The following is an 18,016-nucleotide window of genomic DNA, read 5'->3' on the forward strand; positions in this document are numbered from 1 at the left end:
CTGTCCAGTCCGGTCCCGCCCCGCCCGGTCCAGTCCCAAGGAGGCACTGGGAAGGCGCTGGAGGTTCTTTCTCTCTCTCTCTCTTGCCCGTCGTGCCCGTCTCCCGTCTTGTGGCAGGACCGACTGACGCTGCTGGCCAGTGCCTGCCTGCCTGCCTGTCCGGGTGAAGTCTGGTCTGCGCTCCGCACCTGCCACCCACAATGGAAGTTGGCAAGCGCAAGTTCGACATCTGGTCCCTGTCGCGCGCTGCTCACCACCGTCCACGCCGTGCTCCTCACGCTCGACCCGTCCAATACCACCCATGTCACCCGCCCAGTTCCAGTCCTGGTCCCTGTCACTGGTCATGGCCTCTCGGGTCCCCAGTCTTTCTCTCATCCTATTCTCTCTCGCTGGCTGGTGCTCTTTTCACTTTGCCGCCGCCGCCTGGGCTCTTTTGCTCTGCCACCACTGCTACCTTACCACCTTACTTCCCGCCTGCTTATTCGGCTCCTGCCAACCACGCCGAAAACACTCAAAGTCCAAGGCTGCTCCGCTGCTCGGCTTCGACCTGTCACCTCGCCTCTTCTTCTCCTCTTCCTTCCTATTCCTAACTATCCCATCAACCCCCTCACCTTTCCTACTACTTACTACAACCTACAGTGACCCGCCTCGTCCGCCAATCTCTCACGATCACGAACTGCCTCACGACCACGCCTAATCCCGACCGATCCTCACACAGATACACACCCACACGTCATCTTTGCACACAGCCAGAGAGGAGAATCCGCATCTCAACCTCCATAGCTCGCACCGCCATGGTCTCTTGCGATATCTAAAGGCCAACGCCCCCATTCCGGCCCTTCCACTTCGGCCCCAGTTTGATTGCTAGCACCAATCAATCGGCATTGGCTACCGTGCATTCCGCCTGCCAGTCGCTTGCTGCTTGTCATACGCCTCGCGCCTGCTGTTAGACCCATCCCATCTAAGGTGGTGCCAGCTCTTGCCAACGCATTGTCTCACCATCCAACAACCCCAATTACCCAAGTACATACTTGGTAGCTTCTGTCTCTCGTCCCAAGCGGGCTGGCAAATTCAGAGGGAATGGATTCGTATGTCTCTCATCCTTCAATAACCGGGCCATGCCTCTCGTGTTCTTTCTCTTGTCTCTGCCCGGTCAGCTCGAGAAAGTCGCGATCAGCACCGGCTTGCACTTTGCACTCAGCGCCGTCAAATGGCTGTAACTAATCTTGTGTGGCACAGCTTTATCGCCGTCGCTGGCTGGGCACAACATACCAGCCCTCAACCCGGTGGAAGACCTTTTGGCCATTTTCGATCTCTTTCTTCAATAGCTCGATCTCCGTCACCAAGCCCACGAGCCACGAAAACGACGAGTCAAGCACCTTCCGTTGTCGACATGCCCATCATGTCTTCCTCAGTAGCATCCTCGCCGACACTTCGACCCACGACAACAGTGACACCTCCAGACGATGACGGCGAGCTGAGTACACTACCTGACCCCCGCAGCCGGGCTATGAGTCCCGCTAGTGAAGCCGATGCTGCTCAGCATCCCGAGCTGAATGATGAAGTCGCAACCCTGAGCGCCAAGTTAATAAACGCCATCAACCACCAGACAACCCTCGACGACACATTATCCGCCACAAGACAAGAGTTGGAAAGAGCACGCGAGAAAATCAAACATTTAGAAGAACAGAACGAATCTCAAAGAGAGATGCTTGCGGGCGATATTTGGATTCGTCGCAAGACCGCAGAGGAAGAAAAGAAGACCATCATGCTCCGTGTGAACCAAGAGAAGAAACTCCGAGAGGATGCTGAGAAGGAGCAAAAGAGGATTGAACAAGAGTTGGAGAGTCTTTCCACGGCTTTATTCGAGGAGGCCAACAACATGGTCATTACTGCGAAAGAGGAGGCGAGGGTGGAGCAGGAGGCCATCCAACGAAAGAACGACAATCTGAGATCTCAGCTTGGCGATATGGAGGCCTTGCTGACCTCTCAACAACAGCAACTAGCAGACCTAAAGCACGTCATGGAGCAGATGATGCTCGAAAGAGATGATACTACAACCGGCACAGCTCCTTCCTCTCCCGGCTTTAGTAAACCCGATATCACGAAAGATGATGATCGCTCAGAAGGCCTCGTCGCTTCGCCTCTCTTGGATCCGTCTTCGCCGACGTACCCTACTAGCTTGACGCATCTCATTCAGCCAGTTCTTAGGACTGATCTAGGAGCTTACGAGGACTTTCTTAGCCTTACAAAGCTGTCCAGGAATCGCGCTGGTAGCCGTGTTTCGTCTGGCTCATATAACGGTCTGAGTGGGTTGGGTCTCGGCATGGGCGGCAGCACCTCAAGCGCTCACCCTTCCAATGCATCAACTGCTTCCCTATCCACGGCTGGGACTCCGGCTACGTCATCGCCGCAGACCCCGAATACCCCAGCTTCTGTCTCAAGCACGGCCTCAGCCAACGTGGGCCCGCCCCCGCCGGCTCTCAAGGAAACCAAGTTTTTCAAGCGTGTCCTGGCAGAGGATGTTGAGCCGACACTCCGACTGGACATCGCCCCGGGCCTGTCCTGGCTTGCGCGTCGCAGCGTTTTGAATGCCATGAGCGATGGCTCAATCGTGGTGGAGCCAATTCCTGCCAATGCGCCCTTTGCCTCAATTGTCAAGCCGCAGTTCTACCCCTGTTCCCTGTGTGGCGACGCACGGAAGGATGAAGAGCACCTGCGAACATACCGTTTCCGAACCAGCGAGTCTGAATCAGCTCAGAGATACCCTCTTTGCAAATATTGCTTAGGTCGTGTGAGATCAACGTGCGATTTCCTCAACTTCTTGCGTATCGTAAAAGACGGGCACTGGCGAGCGGAGGACGAAGACGCAGAGAAGGCTGCCTGGGAGGAAAGCGTTCGCCTGCGGGAACAGATGTTTTGGTCCCGAATCGGTGGTGGCGTCGTCCCGGCCAGTCATCATCACTCACTACCCCTGGAGAAGAGCCCTCGGACTAGCCATGATAGCGAGTCTAGAGACAGTGGACCAGAGGTGGCAGTGACGCCTTCGGAGAACATCAATGATGACGCTACTCCCTTTGCCACTCCCCTCGAGGAGACGGCCAGCCAGCTGGATGACGAGGAGTCATTAGCAAGACCAGAGACGCCTTGCCCGAGTAATCGAAACTCAACACTGTCGTCTTCGCCAGAGACGGGCTCTATTGCAGAGAAGGACGGCGAGAAACGACTGTCTATCAATATTCCCATCCAAGAGGAGCAGCAAATTATCGTTGCGACGAACGAGGAAAAGGTCGAAGCCACAGCATAATCATGAGCGACTTATCGTAACGATCGATCCCCGATTTCTGATACGCACCACATACACTTAATCTTCGATACTGTATTAATTACACCCTACGCCACCATTGCAGAAATGCCGGGGCTCATAATGAAGACCAAACGGGAGAACAACATGGGGGAAGTCAAGGAAGAGGCAGAGCGAATTCACGGAAACGTGATAATAGGATGGACAGAGGGTGCAAAATTCACCTATTTCTTTTTTTCCTTTTTTTCAATCGTTCTGGGCATCCATTTAGGAAGGGGGCATTGGCGTTTTGGAGAGCAAAAACTGTGTCCCATTCCGAAAAAAGGGAGGACAAGCAAACAGTTGCCGTCATGGGAGCAGGAGAAGAAGGCTGGATCAAAGCAGGCAAAGTTGCTAGACAAACAACAGGAACAAAGGGGGATGGGAGGGGGGATCACAGATACAAGGTTACTGCATCGTAATGCCTTCTTATTAATGCCAAAGATGATGATGCCTCGAGCATTGGATGAACCTTCAAAACCTGTCTATTTGCATTGCAACTTGAACTGTGAGAGAGCCTTTTTCATTCCTATGGTGAAAGGTATAACGACTACCGTTGGATAAGACGCATCTTATTCCAACTCAGTTTCCAGTGGCTATGACCGACATAGGCTCCATCGTCGAGATACAAGAGACACATTCAGGTTCCGGGTGAGTATCTTTGGTAAGTCACCTAGGAGCAGCATTTATTGGACATGTCATTTCTTTTTGGAATCTTACATTAACAAATGGAAAAAAAAAAAAAACAAAGCTTCGGCGTTTTGTGGCCGACCCCCATTTCCACCATCCCGTCTTGTCCGCTCCCATTCACGGCTGGTATACAACGGGGCGAATTGCGACGCAGAAAGCGAGAAAATCCGTGAGATCAAAAGATGAATTTGATCAAACTTTCCCCTCTCATCAGGCCATTACAGTCCAGCCCCAGATTTTTTTATCACCTTCTTTTTTTTTTTCAAGTTTAGAGTTCAGAGCTCCTCCTGAGCAGTAGCCTCCTTGCCGCCATCACTTGCGGGCTTGGCCTTCTTTTGCTCGGCCTCCCTCTGGCCCTGGACGCTCTCGGCGACCTTGGGCGCCGCGGCTGAGTCGTCGGCCTTGGATTTGGTCTCTTGGTCGACGCCCTGAACGTCAGGGTGAGGAGGAGCGACGTTCTGCTCTTGGGGCAAACCGCCCTCGGGCATCTGCACCTCGTTTCCACTTGCGTCAACGACGCGTGTTCGTGTCTCGTACTTCGTCTTGAACTCGACCTTGCCCTCCAACGCCTTCACCTGCGCCTCGTCGAGGAGGTTGCCGTCCTGGTCCCGGTACTCAACCTTCTCTTCGCGGGACAGAACCTTCTGTCCAGGGGCTCCCGAGACGGCCGGCTCAGCCTGCTCCTTCTGAGCCTCGCCAATGGGAATCTGACCGACTTGACCACCTACAGGGGCGGCGGGAGCCTCGGATTTGATAGGCGTCGGCGTGGCTCCAACAGCGGCGGAAGTGCGAGTGAGGAGCTCAGTGTATTGAGAGTACTGTAATGCCAGAAAGTGATGTTAGCCTCATTCCATCAGATTCACAAGCCCTACCAAAGATGCTTTGACAAATCTCGTTTCAATTGGCTATCAACCGTTTCTCAACATCGATCCCGCCTGAGCCAAGATTTGTCTCATCTCATCACTGGCTCTTACAACCCCCTATCCGGTACCCCTCTACTCGGAATGAAAGCAGTAGTGTTACTTACGTCGTCAAAGAAGTTGTTGCAGTCGAAATCCCATGTGCCAACAACCTTGAGCCGGCTGCACTCAGACTTGGTCCAGGCGTTACCATAAGCCAAAGGAGAGAAGAGCACGAAAGCGACGATCGTGAGCGCCAAGAAGGCAACAGCGCTGACGCGGTTGATGGCAGGGTTCTTGCGGATACCAGCGAGCGAGACTCGAGCGGTGGCGAAGTCGAAGATGGAGCAGAATGCCATGACTGCGAAGTAGAGGGCGGGGAAGTAGTGGTGAAGGAACAGCTGACGGTCCATGAGGTAGAACGGGAAGTAGTGGAAAGCCCAACCCAGAACCGCAGTGCCGATCTCGTAGTCGAATCGCTTGAACGTGGTGTTGGAGTAGTCGTTGCAGCTGCGCTGCCAGCGGAGAGTCGCGATGCCCTTGAAGAGAACGTAGATAACGACAGCAAGGGTAGAGCTCCACCACACGATGGGGTTGCCCATCAGGTAGATCTGGCGGTGATCCTTGCCCCAGAAGTTGATACCGCGCTTGAGGAAGGGCCACGAGTCAGGACGCGAGTCCCAGGCGTGAGACTCGACCAAGCCGGCGTTGGTCTTCCACATGACCTTTTGAAGCTCCCAGAACTTGCCAAAGAAGCCAGGGTGACGGTAGTTGACCTTCTCGACATTGTCGCCGGTGAGTTGCGGGTGCTCGTTGTACTCGACATACCACAAGCTATTGGGAAGGGTACCTCCCTTTGCGCAAGTGACCTCCTGTTGCTCAGAGGCCCACTCAGGGAGCTTGACCTTGTGGGAGAAGAGTACACAGCCAGTCATGATGTGAACCAATCTGAACTTGGTCTCGATAGTGCGAAGACGCTCCTTGGAAGCGGCGCTGAGGGACTGCTTTTTGATAATCTCAATCTTGAACAAGTCGTTGGCGTCGCCCTCGAAGCCCTCGTAGCCGTAAGCGGACACCTCGTTCTGCCAATCAGCCTCCGTCACAGGGGGTCTGACGTCGTGGGAGTGAAGACGACGGAATGTGGGAGTGTGGTAAAGGCGAACGACATCGCCATCCTTGATAAAGACAGGCTCGGGGAGGTTGTCCCAGGCTTGAGTTCCGTTGATCTGCTCGCCGTTGATTCCAAGAGGCTGGGTCTGGTTCTCGAGGAGCCAAAGGTTATTCTCATCCTTGTGGGGGTAGAGAGTGATCTGCTGCTGCTTGCTACCGGTGGGGTACATGAGGGGATGGGAGTGCAGGTAGCCGCCCTGTGTGTTGGCGTGTCTGATGCTGACACGGCTACCGAAAGCGACGTCGGCGGCCACATCTTGCATGCCCTTGGAGTTAAGAGTAGACTGGAACTCTGAGCTCATGAAGCCGTCGCCGTCACCAGGGTTGACCAGGCAAAGGAAGTGAATGGCAAACATGGCCATGTAGAAGCCGACGGGGATGATCACGAGGGCGAAGGCGCGAGCCATGAAGTGCTTGGCCCAGATGCGCGGCGTAACGTTCTTGGTGTCTCCAAGGAGAACCCAAAGCTGGACGAGGGTCAAGCTTCCAACCCAAGCAATGGTGAATAGACCAACCCATTTGATGCTGACGGTGGTACCCAGACCCAGGCCAGTCATCAGGAGCCAGAACCACCAGCTCAACTGGAAAGCTTTCTCGGGTCCCTGCTCATGCTGGTTCGTGAAGGACTGGAAGGAGAGGGCGGTAAAGGCGGTTGCTACCATGAGAGGAGAGTCGAGGAGAATGAGACGAGCTTGGGTAAGAAGGCCGTTCTCTGGAAGGAGTGTCGGTCAGTGATTCGTATGTGCGTGAGGAGGCACTTTGCACTTACCGAAGATGATCAGACTGGAGCCCATCAGAGCCGTAGTGGTGCGGCATCCGGTGGTCTTGAGAGTCAGAAACATGAGAGGGGCGAGCAGGATACCGCAAATGGCCGGGAACATGCGCATGGCGACGTAGGGAACGCCGGGCTCAAGGTAGTCCTTGCCAATGTCCTTGAAGTCGAAGTCGCCGTTGAAACCAGCCAACCAACCGGTGAGAGCGATGAGCATCTTGGCCAGAGGAGGGTGGACATCCATGAAGAATTTGCCCTTGATATATTTCGAAGCGAAGCCACCGAAACTGTAGAGCGAAGGCGTCAGCGACAATGCGGGCGGAAAGGGAGGCAAGGGGGTATGTGTGTGCTTACTGGACCTCGTCAAAGACGACACTGGTGGGCTGGTAGATACGGAACAGGCGAACGATGGCGGCGAGGATGGTCAAGCCAAACATGATCTGGTAGTCGGAAACAGGCAGGAGGAAGACATCGTTGTCCTCAACACCGTCGGACTTGTAGCTCGACTCGCGCTTGACGGGGAGTTTGCTATGGCCATTGCCGTTGCCATTGATGCCGTTGACACCGTTGGCCTGCTTCTCGAGCTTGGGGCTCGGAGAGCGGATTGGCTTGGTGGCAGCCATGTTCGCAGAGAAGGAGTATCGATTCGTGGGGGGAGGGTCGGACTATTCGGGGCGGGCGCAAATGTCGTCCACTCAACGTCGACGGCAGCTACGACTTGGTAGCGGGCGACGTAGACGACGAAGGCGGAGAGCGGTCGTCAGCACCTAGCAAGGTGAGAATGGTAGGCGAGGTTTTCTCGCGTCGATCGAGTGGCAGGGAAGTGGGAAAAGGGATCAACGAAAGTCGAGAAGGGAAGAGGTGGATTAAAAGGCCGTCATTTAGCAAAGGTGAATGACGGGCTCAGTAGAAGAATGCCCTCAATGGAACAAGAAGAAAAAAAAAGGAGGATGCTTTTTCTTCCTGGTTGGAGTAAGGTAGATGGAAGAAAAAGGGAGCAGGGGCAGGTATCCGTAGAGAAACGAAGTAACTGTTAAGGTAGAATCTGGGTTCACTGCCTGGCGGAAAGTTTAGACCGCGGAAGCTGATGACAGCTGGGGGGAGGCCAGGCTGGAAGGGAGGATAAGGGGGTCAGGGTCGGAGTTGTAGCTTAAGTGGCCTCATCCCATGTGGTTTGACAGCCAGCAATTGGTTGAAGCTAGGGCCTGCCTGGGACCTTCCTGGCTCCATCCAGTGATCCCCCTCCCCCCTTGAGTCCATCCACGCCCCCCTTCCCACGATTCCCTACGGCTGGGTCGACCCCTTAGACAGTAGACAGTACGGGCACTCAGTACGGAGTAGACGTGCGGACAAGCAAGGCAGACGCTTCTCTCTCGGTCGCTCACTACCTCCATTACACTACCATCTCACTTATAAAAGGAATAGAATCATGTCAGTGGTCAAAGTAGTCCGTGAGGTACATCGATATGCTGCTCGAATTGACAGTGAACGTGATCCCTAAAAAGCTCGGGTAAGGGGGGGACCCGTGGACGCGTATATTTGGACCACCTTACACCCCACCGATGCGCCGGGGGTTACCTTTGGAAGTTTGCCAATCTGAGGTAAGAAGCACTTTACGCGCTTCACGGTGGTACCGATTGATTGTCAATCAGCATGTGAGGTGGTAGCAAAGCCCTGGACCCCAACTACTCATACCTACACCGTAAGGTATTGTCTCGATGTTCCTCCCACATAACCGTCAGAGCGCAATACTCTCCATTGATCTTGTCCTCGATCTAACGTACAAGAAGACATGGTTGTTGTTGGACAAGTGTCCTTAACACGAGAGAGCTATCCATAAACGTACCTTGGAGATAAAATAAATTTTAGCCCGTCCAATGTCTTGGAGTACCTGCTTTGGAGCTGCGTTATCTTAGCTCCGGCCGCGTACCCGTGCTCCTCTAGCGCCAAATGTAGACGGCGGGAGACGTGCTGTGGCTGCCCATTGTTCTTTCTGCGACCGGCCTCAAATACCTAAGGTACCTATCCCAACTAGGTACTGACAGAGTTCAGCTTTTCATCCGCCTAGGCGTAGACGCACTGGCGCGATGCACCCCATCCATGCTCTCCATGTCCACTATTGATGGACGCTGGCCTGTGCACCGGTACAATGCGGCTGAAAAAGAGACGGCGTACGTAAGGCAACTCTACCTCACACAACTTCACCTAGGCCTATCCTTCTCAACTGCACCAAATGGCCCCACAATCTATTTCCATTGCAGCAGTGTTACGCACCGCATATGGAGGTTTCGACATCGATTTTAGCCCCCATATGCAGAACGCGATGAAAACATCGCCATGGCCACCAACTAGCCTTTCTGCCTCTGGTGAATAACTGGCCATCCTCGAGACATCATAAAGCCACCTTGCTCGAGCCTCAAAGGGCTGGAGAGCGAGTGGCACGGGTTGAGTGGCTGTTCAATGCCTCGCCAAGGTATGTGAGCAGGTGGAATTTGGGATATCGGAATGCAGCTTCAACGGCATCCCTTCATTCTTAGACATATGCCTCTGATGACAATCCCTTGCTTCCCGCTTTGAGACAACTCCTAGAAGCAGAAATCATGATTGGCTCAGAACCTACTCAAGACCATCGATTTTGGTTCCTGCAAAATATGTCAACCAAACTCTTGAAAGGCCGGGGATTCGGAAGAAGTGGTTAACGCACTGCCGTGGTGTAAGTGAGAGAAGCTTGACGGCACTCCGAGGACCAACAGACTTACCTACTTTCTTCCACATCGATAAGAAGAGTCTAGACCAAAAGATATCATTATCCATCATTCATTGGAAGAAAGATGCAAAAGCTCAGCCCCCCTCACGGGGAGCCTACGAAAATCACTAGATCATTGTTACGTACTGTTCCTCAGTTGTAACCTATAACGATACTAGCAATTTTTCACGAGACTCGAACTCGTGACCCATGGGAGCGGGGCAATTCAAACGAGGACATTCCCCGCCACGCCATGGGCCTTGGTGATGATAATGAGCAAAATTGTTCACTATGAAGGTAAGATAGGTGTCATGGAGAACCACCTGCCACCTGAGGTTGTTCACAGGACCCAAGATGGCCAAATGCGACGAATATGCAGGTGGAAACCAGTATGGCCCGTGCACCGCGTCCTCCCAAAAATCGGCTGACTAAGATACTTGCCAGCCGGTTCGGCGTCGAGGTTGCCTGGGAACCTCCGAAAAAAGTTAAGGAACGCGGCTGGTGAGCTTTGCCTTCGTTTCGACTTCCACCCAACGCGCCGCCTCCTGACAACATCATTCCGAACTGCGAGCGCCCTCCCCACACAACATGGCCTCGACTGCGACCAACGGCGACGCCGCCGCCGTGTTGGACGAACTCAAGCCTCCTACCGGTGTTGTTCTGCCGCCTCGCGAGATTCGTAATGTTCTCGAAAAGACGGCAGGTTACGTTGCGCGAAACGGTCTCATCTTTGAGGATAGAATTCGCGAAAAGGAGCGCTCCAACCCCAAATTCAGTTTCCTTAACAATACCGACGCATACCATGCATTCTATCAGTGGCGCCTTGATGAGATCAAGGCCGGCCGCGGCACCGCCATCGCAGCAGGACGCGCCAACGAAGCAGCAGCACCCGTCGAGCAGAAGCCCCAAGGCCCGCCCAAGCCTCCTGATTTCCAGTTCTCGGCCCGCATGCCGCGCATCAATCAGAAGGATCTCGAGGTCATCCGATTGACCGCCCTATTTGTCGCGAAGAATGGTCGCCAGTTTATGACCCAGCTTGCCCAACGCGAGGCCGGAAACCCCCAGTTCCAATTCCTCATTCCGAACCACACGTTCCACAACTTTTTCCAACATCAGGTCGACCAGTACACAGCGTTATTGAGAGCCAGCGGCTTGGGTGGCGAAGGCGGCAAGATTGAGCAAGAGAGGATCAACCATATCAAGCAAAACATCGACGACAAGTACCATGTTCTGAGCCGCGCGAAGCAACGTGCCGAGTACTCAAAGTTCCAGGAAGTTGAGAAGGTAAAGAAAGAGGAGGAAGATGAGAAGAAGAAGCTTGAGTTTGCCCGGATCGACTGGAACGACTTTGTGGTTGTCGAGACTATTGTCTTCACAGATGCCGACGAGTCCGCGAACCTGCCGCCTCCGACGAATCTTTCCGAACTGCAATACGCTTCCCTTGAGGAGAGGAACAAGGCATCATTAACCAATCTTCGCATTGAGGAGGCCATGCCCGATGAGGAAACCTCGTACAACGCCTACCCCCAGACCTCTCAGACGTTACCAGTTCACACTGGCTATGCGCCTCAGCAGCAGCAGCAGCAGCAGCAATTCCAGGCGCAAGCACCAGTAGGCTTCCAAGGATATCCAGACGACACACCGCGACGATCAGCAGAAGAGGAGGAGGAAGAGCGGAGGATCCAGGAGAGGACAGAGGCACGTGCCCGAGAACAACAGGCACGCGCAGAAGCTCGTGGCGGAACTGCTCCGATGAAGATTAAAGAGAACTACGTGCCCCGCGCACTCCAACGAGCGGCCAACAAACAGAGTGTCCAGATGGCGCTATGCCCGAACTGCAAGCAGCAAATTCCCATGGATGAGCTGCAGGATCATATGAGGAGTAAGCCTGACAGCTGCCTTGCAGAATGAAAGTTGAATATTGCTAACAGTTTCTGTAGTTGAACTGCTGGACCCTCAATGGAAGGACCAAAAGGCAAAGGCAGAAGCTAGATACTCCACGACCAACTTGTCCACGGCGGATGTCGCAAACAACTTGAAGCGACTTGCCAGTCAGAGAAGCGACGTCTTTGACGGCGTCACCGGCCAACCCCTGTCGGAAGAAGAGGCTGCTCGGCGCAAAAAGGCCACGATTCATAGTTTCGATGGTAATCCTGATGGCAAGAGCCAGGCTCACATCAACCACCTGCACAACCTGAATGTCGAGGAGCAGATCCGTGCTATTCACCAGAGATTTGCGGACAAGAAGTGAGCGGGTAGGGGCCAACGATGGCTGGATCGATCGGGCAAGACGCACGTCTCAGATGCCGAAGTCTGAGGTCCTGAGCATTTCGGACATGAAATGACGGCGTGAACTCCTTCGGCTGGAGGAGGTTACTGAAGCTGAAGCTGTCAGAACCAGGCTTCGGGAACGTGGTGAATTCAGTGTACAAACACGAATAGAGGATTGGCTTGGAGGTGAGAACTCGGCGTTTACTGGTTGCTTATTTTCAGAGGACTCATGTCGCCCCAGCATCATCCTACCCATTTACCACCGGTCTGTGGCGTCTGCTGCGGCGAGCAGTGTGATCCCGACGCCGGAAGACTGGAATGGTCGAGGCCCACTGGCCACGAGACGTGAGCAGGGTGCCTTAGCAGTGGTCCAACATACACACTGCACCTGCTGGTGGTCAATGAATGTATTTGTATGCTAGCATCGAGGAGTGGACGAATATGGCACACGAGGCTAAGATACAATGAGGGCGATCTGCAGAAAGAAAGGTAGTTCCGAAAAGTTGGGGTTCTGCTGAATGGGGTAAAAGATATCTATTTTAGCAACGCGAATCCAACCTTAATTCCAACAGCAGCTTGAGATTTGGTTGGAACCCAGGGAGTCAGTCCTGTGAAACTTATAAAATGCGAGGAAAGAAAGGAAGACCATTGAGCCAGTCCAGTTTTACTTTCCTTGCTACACACCCAGACCCGTTCAATCAAAGTGAAAGTGGTGTATAACTGAGTAGTTACCCTTACTTGCTGTGCACTTGGGAACTCCAGAAATACCTCCCGGTCCACAAGGCACCCCCACCTGCTCAATTGGGCAGCGCTACCCCGTACCGCTGTCCGTACCGCTCACAGTTACGAGGAAGTGCCCCCCACCTCGTACCCTCAGAAGGCGCATCGGCTCAGCCTCTTCCTCCCAATAATCAAGCAAACCGGTCTATTGCGGCAGCGGCCGGGACTGGCATTCGTCATATCGCTCCCCCGCAATTCCACCAGCTACAGTAAGGTGACAGGCACCCAAAGACCAAGGTAAACCACGCCGCACACTGCTTGATTGCTGCCACCCATTTTTGTCGTAATCGGCCGCACTTCGCACCCGCCTTGATTCCCCCACCTCCCTCCCACCTCGACATTTTTTCCCACAACGAACAACACAACTTCACCTCACATCGCCTCGCCTCGGAACAAAGGTCCCAGTCACACGACAAGTCTCACCGGTTCGTAGCAGACAATAGCTACAGGAAAGAGAAGGAGCAGGGTATCCCGGAACAGCAGTCAGCACAGAAGAGAGCAGCCGTTTCCACCGAACCCGATATCGCGCTTGCGCATACCGTACCTCGACGACAGTCTCCACGCCCTCTCCCCCGCCCATCCCTCGCGCGAAAGAACGTGAGAAACAAACAGCCGCCTCGCCGACCGCAACTCCCCTCTTCCCACCGAGGACAAAGCCGCCAAAACGGATTCCGGAAGCCAGAACGCCGCTCGCGCTCCCAGCGCTGAGCCCACTTCTCCCACCTCCCCGACCGGATCACAGGCCTCGCCGCGCTTTCACCGGCCCATCATGCAGGCAATGCCGGATAACCGACAACAGTCTTTTGACGAAATCTACGGCCCGCCGGAGAACTTTCTCGAGATCGAGGTGAGAAACGTCCAGCAAGCTTTCCACAGCTGCAGCGCAACCCCCGGTCCTCTCTAGCCTGTCACGATAATGCCTCTCCAATGCTCTCTATTCACCCTTCCCACAGCTCCCCTGCCCGGCCATTGTCGCATGCGCCCAAAAGCAAGGGATCTAGTTCGCACAATCTAACAAACATCCTTTCCCCTCCAGGTCCGCAACCCCAGAACCCACGGCATGGGCCGCAGCATGTACACCGACTACGAGATTGTCTGCCGCACCAACATCCCCGCCTTCAAGCTCCGCGCCTCGAGCGTGCGCCGCCGCTACTCCGACTTTGAGTATTTCCGCGACATCCTCGAGCGCGAGAGCGCCCGCGTCACCATCCCGCCTTTGCCCGGCAAGGTGTTTACGAACCGCTTCAGCGACGACGTCATCGAGGGCCGCCGCGCCGGCCTCGAAAAGTTCTTGCGCATCGTCGTCGGACACCCGCTTCTGCAGACGGGCAGCAAGGTCTTGGCCGCTTTTGTTCAAGGTAAGGGCTGGCTTTCTGGCTTGTGATTGTCTGCGCACAGTCTTTGGTGATGCTGCGCTTGGCTATCGGGGTGGATTGCAACGATATCGAGGCGTAGAAGGCATGAACTGACGTGATTTTGGGACAGATCCCAACTGGGACCGCAACGCGTGGTGACTGAAGCTCCGCGTCAGCTTCTCCTCGTCTGTTTCGCGATCACCGAATAAACTGCGCAAGAGGCCGCCCAAGCACCATCGCACCGACACGCAGCTCGAAGAAGGGCTGACTGCGAAGAGCTCCATCTCTTATGAATGAGCCCCTTTGAACGCCTGGGTTATTGTTTGGAACCTGGGACGTGGGTGGAGCCTGGGATGCGTGTGGATTGGACAAAAATTGAAGGGTGGTATAAAAGCAAATGGGGGGTTCAGTCAATGTCTACGGCCATTGGTGTGCGAGTTTTCTCTTTCTTCTTTTTCTAGTTTCTTCCTTATCGTAGTGTTTATTGCTTGTTGATGTTCAGCTTTATCCCATCAAAAACAGCTTTCGTCCCCCCCCCCCCCCCCAAAAGAAGCTTGGGTTCTTCACTACACCCTTTTTTTTCTTTGCACCGAGCACGAAATCCCGCCGAGGCGGACAGCATCAGCGTTGCTTATCTCCTCGATATGGGAAGAGGAAGAGGAAGTGGAAGTGGAAGTGGGGGGGGAGGGGGGAGGAGGAGGAGGAGGGAGAGGCTGGGCTGGGCGTTATCAAGCAAAAAAAAATGAAGAAAAATTTGAGAATCATGACTGTTGACAAAACGACCCATACCCAGTAACGGATTATACATGTATGACCGGGTGTAGTGCAGAGACTGTTGTTGCCTGGTGATCCCATTTCCGTGGAGGAAGAGGATTGCAAGTAACTCAGTTCTTGCTTTCTTCTGAAGGTTAATTTTCTGTTCCTTCTATAGGGTACCTGACAGTGGGAGGAGTCTTGTTTCCTTTTTTTACATTTTTCGAGATTGAAATGTTGGAAAGCAACGAGCTCTAGGGTACATGGCGTTGAAATTTGCATTGGTGAAGGAAGGAAGGAACCCTCTAGCATCGAATTAAGCGAGCTTCAAGAACTGAGAAGGGAGTTCAGACATCAGACCTGGGTCTTTGTCTTGGAAGAGGCTGTGAAGAAAAAAGGCAGGTGGAATCCCTCCTCGCCAGACAAACTCCCACTCATCAAATTCAATGGTCTATTGCAATGTCTCGACTGCACGTACTACAATGTGAATCGCTGCAGAGCACGTTATCGTAACTGGACTGCTTGACGGGTTGAAATTGCTCCTTTTTTCTCCTTTTTTTACATTATGATACACAGATGTTTACCGTCTGCCATCTAGTGAAGATGAAACCTCATGGGCTCTTTTTCTTTAAAACTGGTTTTATACAATAGAGGGAGTTTCCCCTTTATTCCCCCCAAAACGCCTTCTTATGCCCCTCGTTCTCCCCCTAGAAGAATAGTGTTAACCAGTGAGGTGAATCATGCGGGGGCTCAAATCACGCTTCTCGTGAAAGAGCTGCCTCCACCCCTATGGATCAAAAAGGGGTCGTCCTTTCAGACCAAGAAAGTCTAGGGATCGTTTCGCCTTCAGCTCGTATCGTACATGAAGAGACCCTCAAACTTTCGTCAAACAGCCGTCAAAGAGGGGGATGAGAAGAGAATCGTCGAAAAGCCCTTCGTCCCCTTGATCCGTTGAGTCCCGATCCGTTCCGTTTATTTCCCAGAGCTGCGATGGTTTTTTGCGTCGATCGTTTTGGTCGTGAGGGTTGGTGTGTGTGTGTGTGTGTGTGTGTGTGTTGATGTGTATTATAGTACAATAGGTTGTTACATCCAAAGAGGAGTTCGGGCGCAGGTCTGGTATAATCGTCGCCGGCGTGTAGTGAGAACTCGTTTGGTGGTAGTGTTGGTGGTCGTTGGTCGGGAACCCCCCATCGGCAGGGCATGACGGGGCTTCTCACAAGCTCGCGCTAGCCTTGCTGGAGGCGCCAAAGAGGCGTAGTATACCCTCGTACATGCCAAACATGATGGCCGCGCTGGGGACGGTGCGCATCAGGTGCGGCGTAAGACCGCCGTACAGGCCCATGAAGCCCTCCTCGATCCAGACGACGCGGAAGCACTGCCAGAGGCCAGTGTACTTGAGCTGTCCGTTGGCCAGGGGCGCCTGTCGTAGTCTCGTTCGCGCAACCTAGTAGGTAGTGTCAGTGAGTATGTTATAAGTGGCCCGATGACGAAAAGCCATCATCGGAGAGAGAGTATCGTGTAAATCATACCTCGTGAGGGTAAGCAAGAATGGCAGCAACCAGCTTGGCACCGCCAGCAGCACCAGCATTCCCCATCCAATCCACCGTTTGGTCCCAAAACGTCTTCTCCCTCCCGCTCGCGACGATGCGCTCCTCGCGCGCCGCCAGCCTGTTCTTGAGGTTCTCGTACAGCACCCACTGCAGCGTGCTCTCCGCCACGCCCAGGTAACTCGCGCTCATGCCCTTGTACATGCCCCGGACGCCCTCGGTCCGCAGCACCTGCTTGATGCAGTCCCAGCTGTTGCGGTACTGCCTCTGCTGCACGCCGCCGCTCTTCTCCGCCACGTTCTTGTCGAGCTGCAGGCGGGTCTTTACGAGCCAGATGGGGTTCGTCGCCGTGCTCGTCGTCACGCCGGCCAGCACGCCCGCTGCGAGGTGGACGCCCGCCCCTTCCTCGCCGCCGTTGACATATTCTGCAATGAGGCGCTTGCCGTTGCCGTAGGTGTAAAAGTTTATGCTCCTCGCGGGGATGACGCCAATGAGATTCGGTCCGAGGCCCTTGAAGAGCGCGCGGGGACCCTCAATCTTGTAGACGGAGCCCAGGATCTGGAAGGTCTCGCGGAGGTGGAAAAGGGCGGCGCGGTAGGGGGAGAGGGTGCCTACAGCCTGAGCGCGAGCGGCGTGGGAGGCGCGGAGCTGGGCTTGATAAAAGTCGGATTGGAGGCGGGTTTTGAGGACGTCGAGTGGTGCTGTGAGTGTTGCGGCCGTCATACCTCCGACTCTGTAAGGGTTGAAGAAGTCTTGTTAGCTTTCTCTTGTGGCGCGGCCCCCTCACGCAAAATTTCTTTCCTATCCCAAGAACCCCCTTTCAACCGTTTTGTCCAACGAAAAGGGAATGGACGGAGCATAACGAGGGAAGAGAAGAACAGATATGCTTCAGACGTACCCTCCAGCAACGAAATGTACCCATGACTTTGCGAATGGTGATTCCTTCTCGCCCCCCACAGCCGGGTTCTGTTTTGTGTCGGGGATGATATCACCCGTCTCGCGGGACGTCGGGTACGAAGTTGTATCCGGGGCGCGGCGCGCAGCCGGCCGGTCGCCTCTTGCAGACATGAATTCGGCGGATGCGGGAGCGTGAGCCATTCAGGCGGTAGAGAGGAGGAAGAAAGTGTGTGGCGATTCGGGGGGAAAAGGCGATTCCAGTTGCTGTAGCAGGATAGCTTCGGCTAGTAGGAAGACGAAGAGTCGATTATAAGATGTAAGAGGAATTCAGTATTCTATGTGGCGAGCCTCGGATAATGGGAGGTTAAAGAAAGTGGTGGCGGTTGTTGATATCGAAGGAGGCACCGTTACGTCGATATCATGTCGCGGGAGGTTAGGTTGGATGCGAGGGAACGGCTCGTCCTTGATGACGGGACGGGAATCTAAGGTAGGATAGGAGCTGGGCAACTTTTTTTTCTTATCCCCGTCCACCATTTGCTTTAGCGTGCTGAGATACGGATGGAACGACGCGCCACGCTCAGATTTCAATCTGTGCGGCCCACTTTACCCGGCGTGCCGGCTGTCACCACTGTGAAAGTGTGGCCCCTGCTTCATGTGGCTTTCCAGTCGCTGTCATTCGTCAAAGTAACTGCCCCCTGCTACCTTACCTTCCCTCGTCTTACGGCTTGAGGTACAATGCTTACCTAACGTGTTGAGACTCAAACACCACCACGCACATGGAAGTGTAAGCCAT

At 54.2% G+C, this 18,016-nt stretch overlaps 8 protein-coding genes across 8 annotated transcripts; 6 read left to right on the forward strand and 2 right to left on the reverse strand.

Annotated features, from left to right (window-relative positions):
• Positions 1-200: 200 nt before the first annotated feature.
• CPAR01_15024 (uncharacterized protein) lies at positions 201-590 on the forward strand (the record flags this gene model as incomplete). The annotated part of the gene is made up of 1 exon (XM_060499274.1): positions 201-590. The coding sequence occupies one exon, from the start codon at positions 201-203 to the stop codon at positions 588-590; it is 390 nt and encodes a 129-aa protein (XP_060342199.1).
• Positions 591-1,402: 812 nt separating this feature from the next.
• Positions 1,403-3,307, forward strand: CPAR01_15025 (GDP/GTP exchange factor Sec2p; the record flags this gene model as incomplete). Its single annotated transcript, XM_060499275.1, has 1 exon — positions 1,403-3,307. One exon carries the CDS (start codon positions 1,403-1,405, stop codon positions 3,305-3,307), a length of 1,905 nt encoding a protein of 634 aa, XP_060342200.1.
• Positions 3,308-3,504: 197 nt separating this feature from the next.
• CPAR01_15026 (uncharacterized protein) lies at positions 3,505-3,765 on the forward strand (the record flags this gene model as incomplete). Its single annotated transcript, XM_060499276.1, has 1 exon — positions 3,505-3,765. One exon carries the CDS (start codon positions 3,505-3,507, stop codon positions 3,763-3,765), a length of 261 nt encoding a protein of 86 aa, XP_060342201.1.
• Positions 3,766-4,308: 543 nt separating this feature from the next.
• On the reverse strand, positions 4,309-7,497 carry CPAR01_15027 (dolichyl-phosphate-mannose-protein mannosyltransferase; the record flags this gene model as incomplete). The annotated part of the gene is made up of 4 exons (XM_060499277.1): positions 4,309-4,851; positions 5,061-6,814; positions 6,872-7,161; positions 7,229-7,497. 4 exons carry the CDS (start codon positions 7,495-7,497, stop codon positions 4,309-4,311), a joined length of 2,856 nt encoding a protein of 951 aa, XP_060342202.1.
• Positions 7,498-10,208: 2,711 nt separating this feature from the next.
• CPAR01_15028 (uncharacterized protein) lies at positions 10,209-11,871 on the forward strand (the record flags this gene model as incomplete). The annotated part of the gene is made up of 2 exons (XM_060499278.1): positions 10,209-11,502; positions 11,561-11,871. The coding sequence occupies 2 exons, from the start codon at positions 10,209-10,211 to the stop codon at positions 11,869-11,871; spliced, it is 1,605 nt and encodes a 534-aa protein (XP_060342203.1).
• A 1,413-nt stretch (positions 11,872-13,284) lies between these two features.
• On the forward strand, positions 13,285-14,185 carry CPAR01_15029 (sorting nexin-3; the record flags this gene model as incomplete). The annotated part of the gene is made up of 3 exons (XM_060499279.1): positions 13,285-13,518; positions 13,708-14,029; positions 14,157-14,185. Coding segments are annotated over 3 exons (585 nt in total), but the record flags the coding sequence as incomplete, so codon positions are not given.
• Positions 14,186-14,379: 194 nt separating this feature from the next.
• Positions 14,380-14,487, forward strand: CPAR01_15030 (uncharacterized protein; the record flags this gene model as incomplete). The annotated part of the gene is made up of 1 exon (XM_060499280.1): positions 14,380-14,487. The coding sequence occupies one exon, from the start codon at positions 14,380-14,382 to the stop codon at positions 14,485-14,487; it is 108 nt and encodes a 35-aa protein (XP_060342205.1).
• Positions 14,488-15,992: 1,505 nt separating this feature from the next.
• Positions 15,993-17,424, reverse strand: CPAR01_15031 (uncharacterized protein; the record flags this gene model as incomplete). Its single annotated transcript, XM_060499281.1, has 3 exons — positions 15,993-16,223; positions 16,309-17,059; positions 17,225-17,424. The coding sequence occupies 3 exons, from the start codon at positions 17,422-17,424 to the stop codon at positions 15,993-15,995; spliced, it is 1,182 nt and encodes a 393-aa protein (XP_060342206.1).
• Between the last annotated feature and the right edge of the window lie 592 nt (positions 17,425-18,016).

This window comes from Colletotrichum paranaense (assembly GCF_030867605.1).
Source record: "Colletotrichum paranaense strain IMI 384185 chromosome Unknown Scaffold_17.1, whole genome shotgun sequence".
In the NCBI taxonomy this organism is placed as follows: domain Eukaryota; kingdom Fungi; phylum Ascomycota; class Sordariomycetes; order Glomerellales; family Glomerellaceae; genus Colletotrichum; species Colletotrichum paranaense.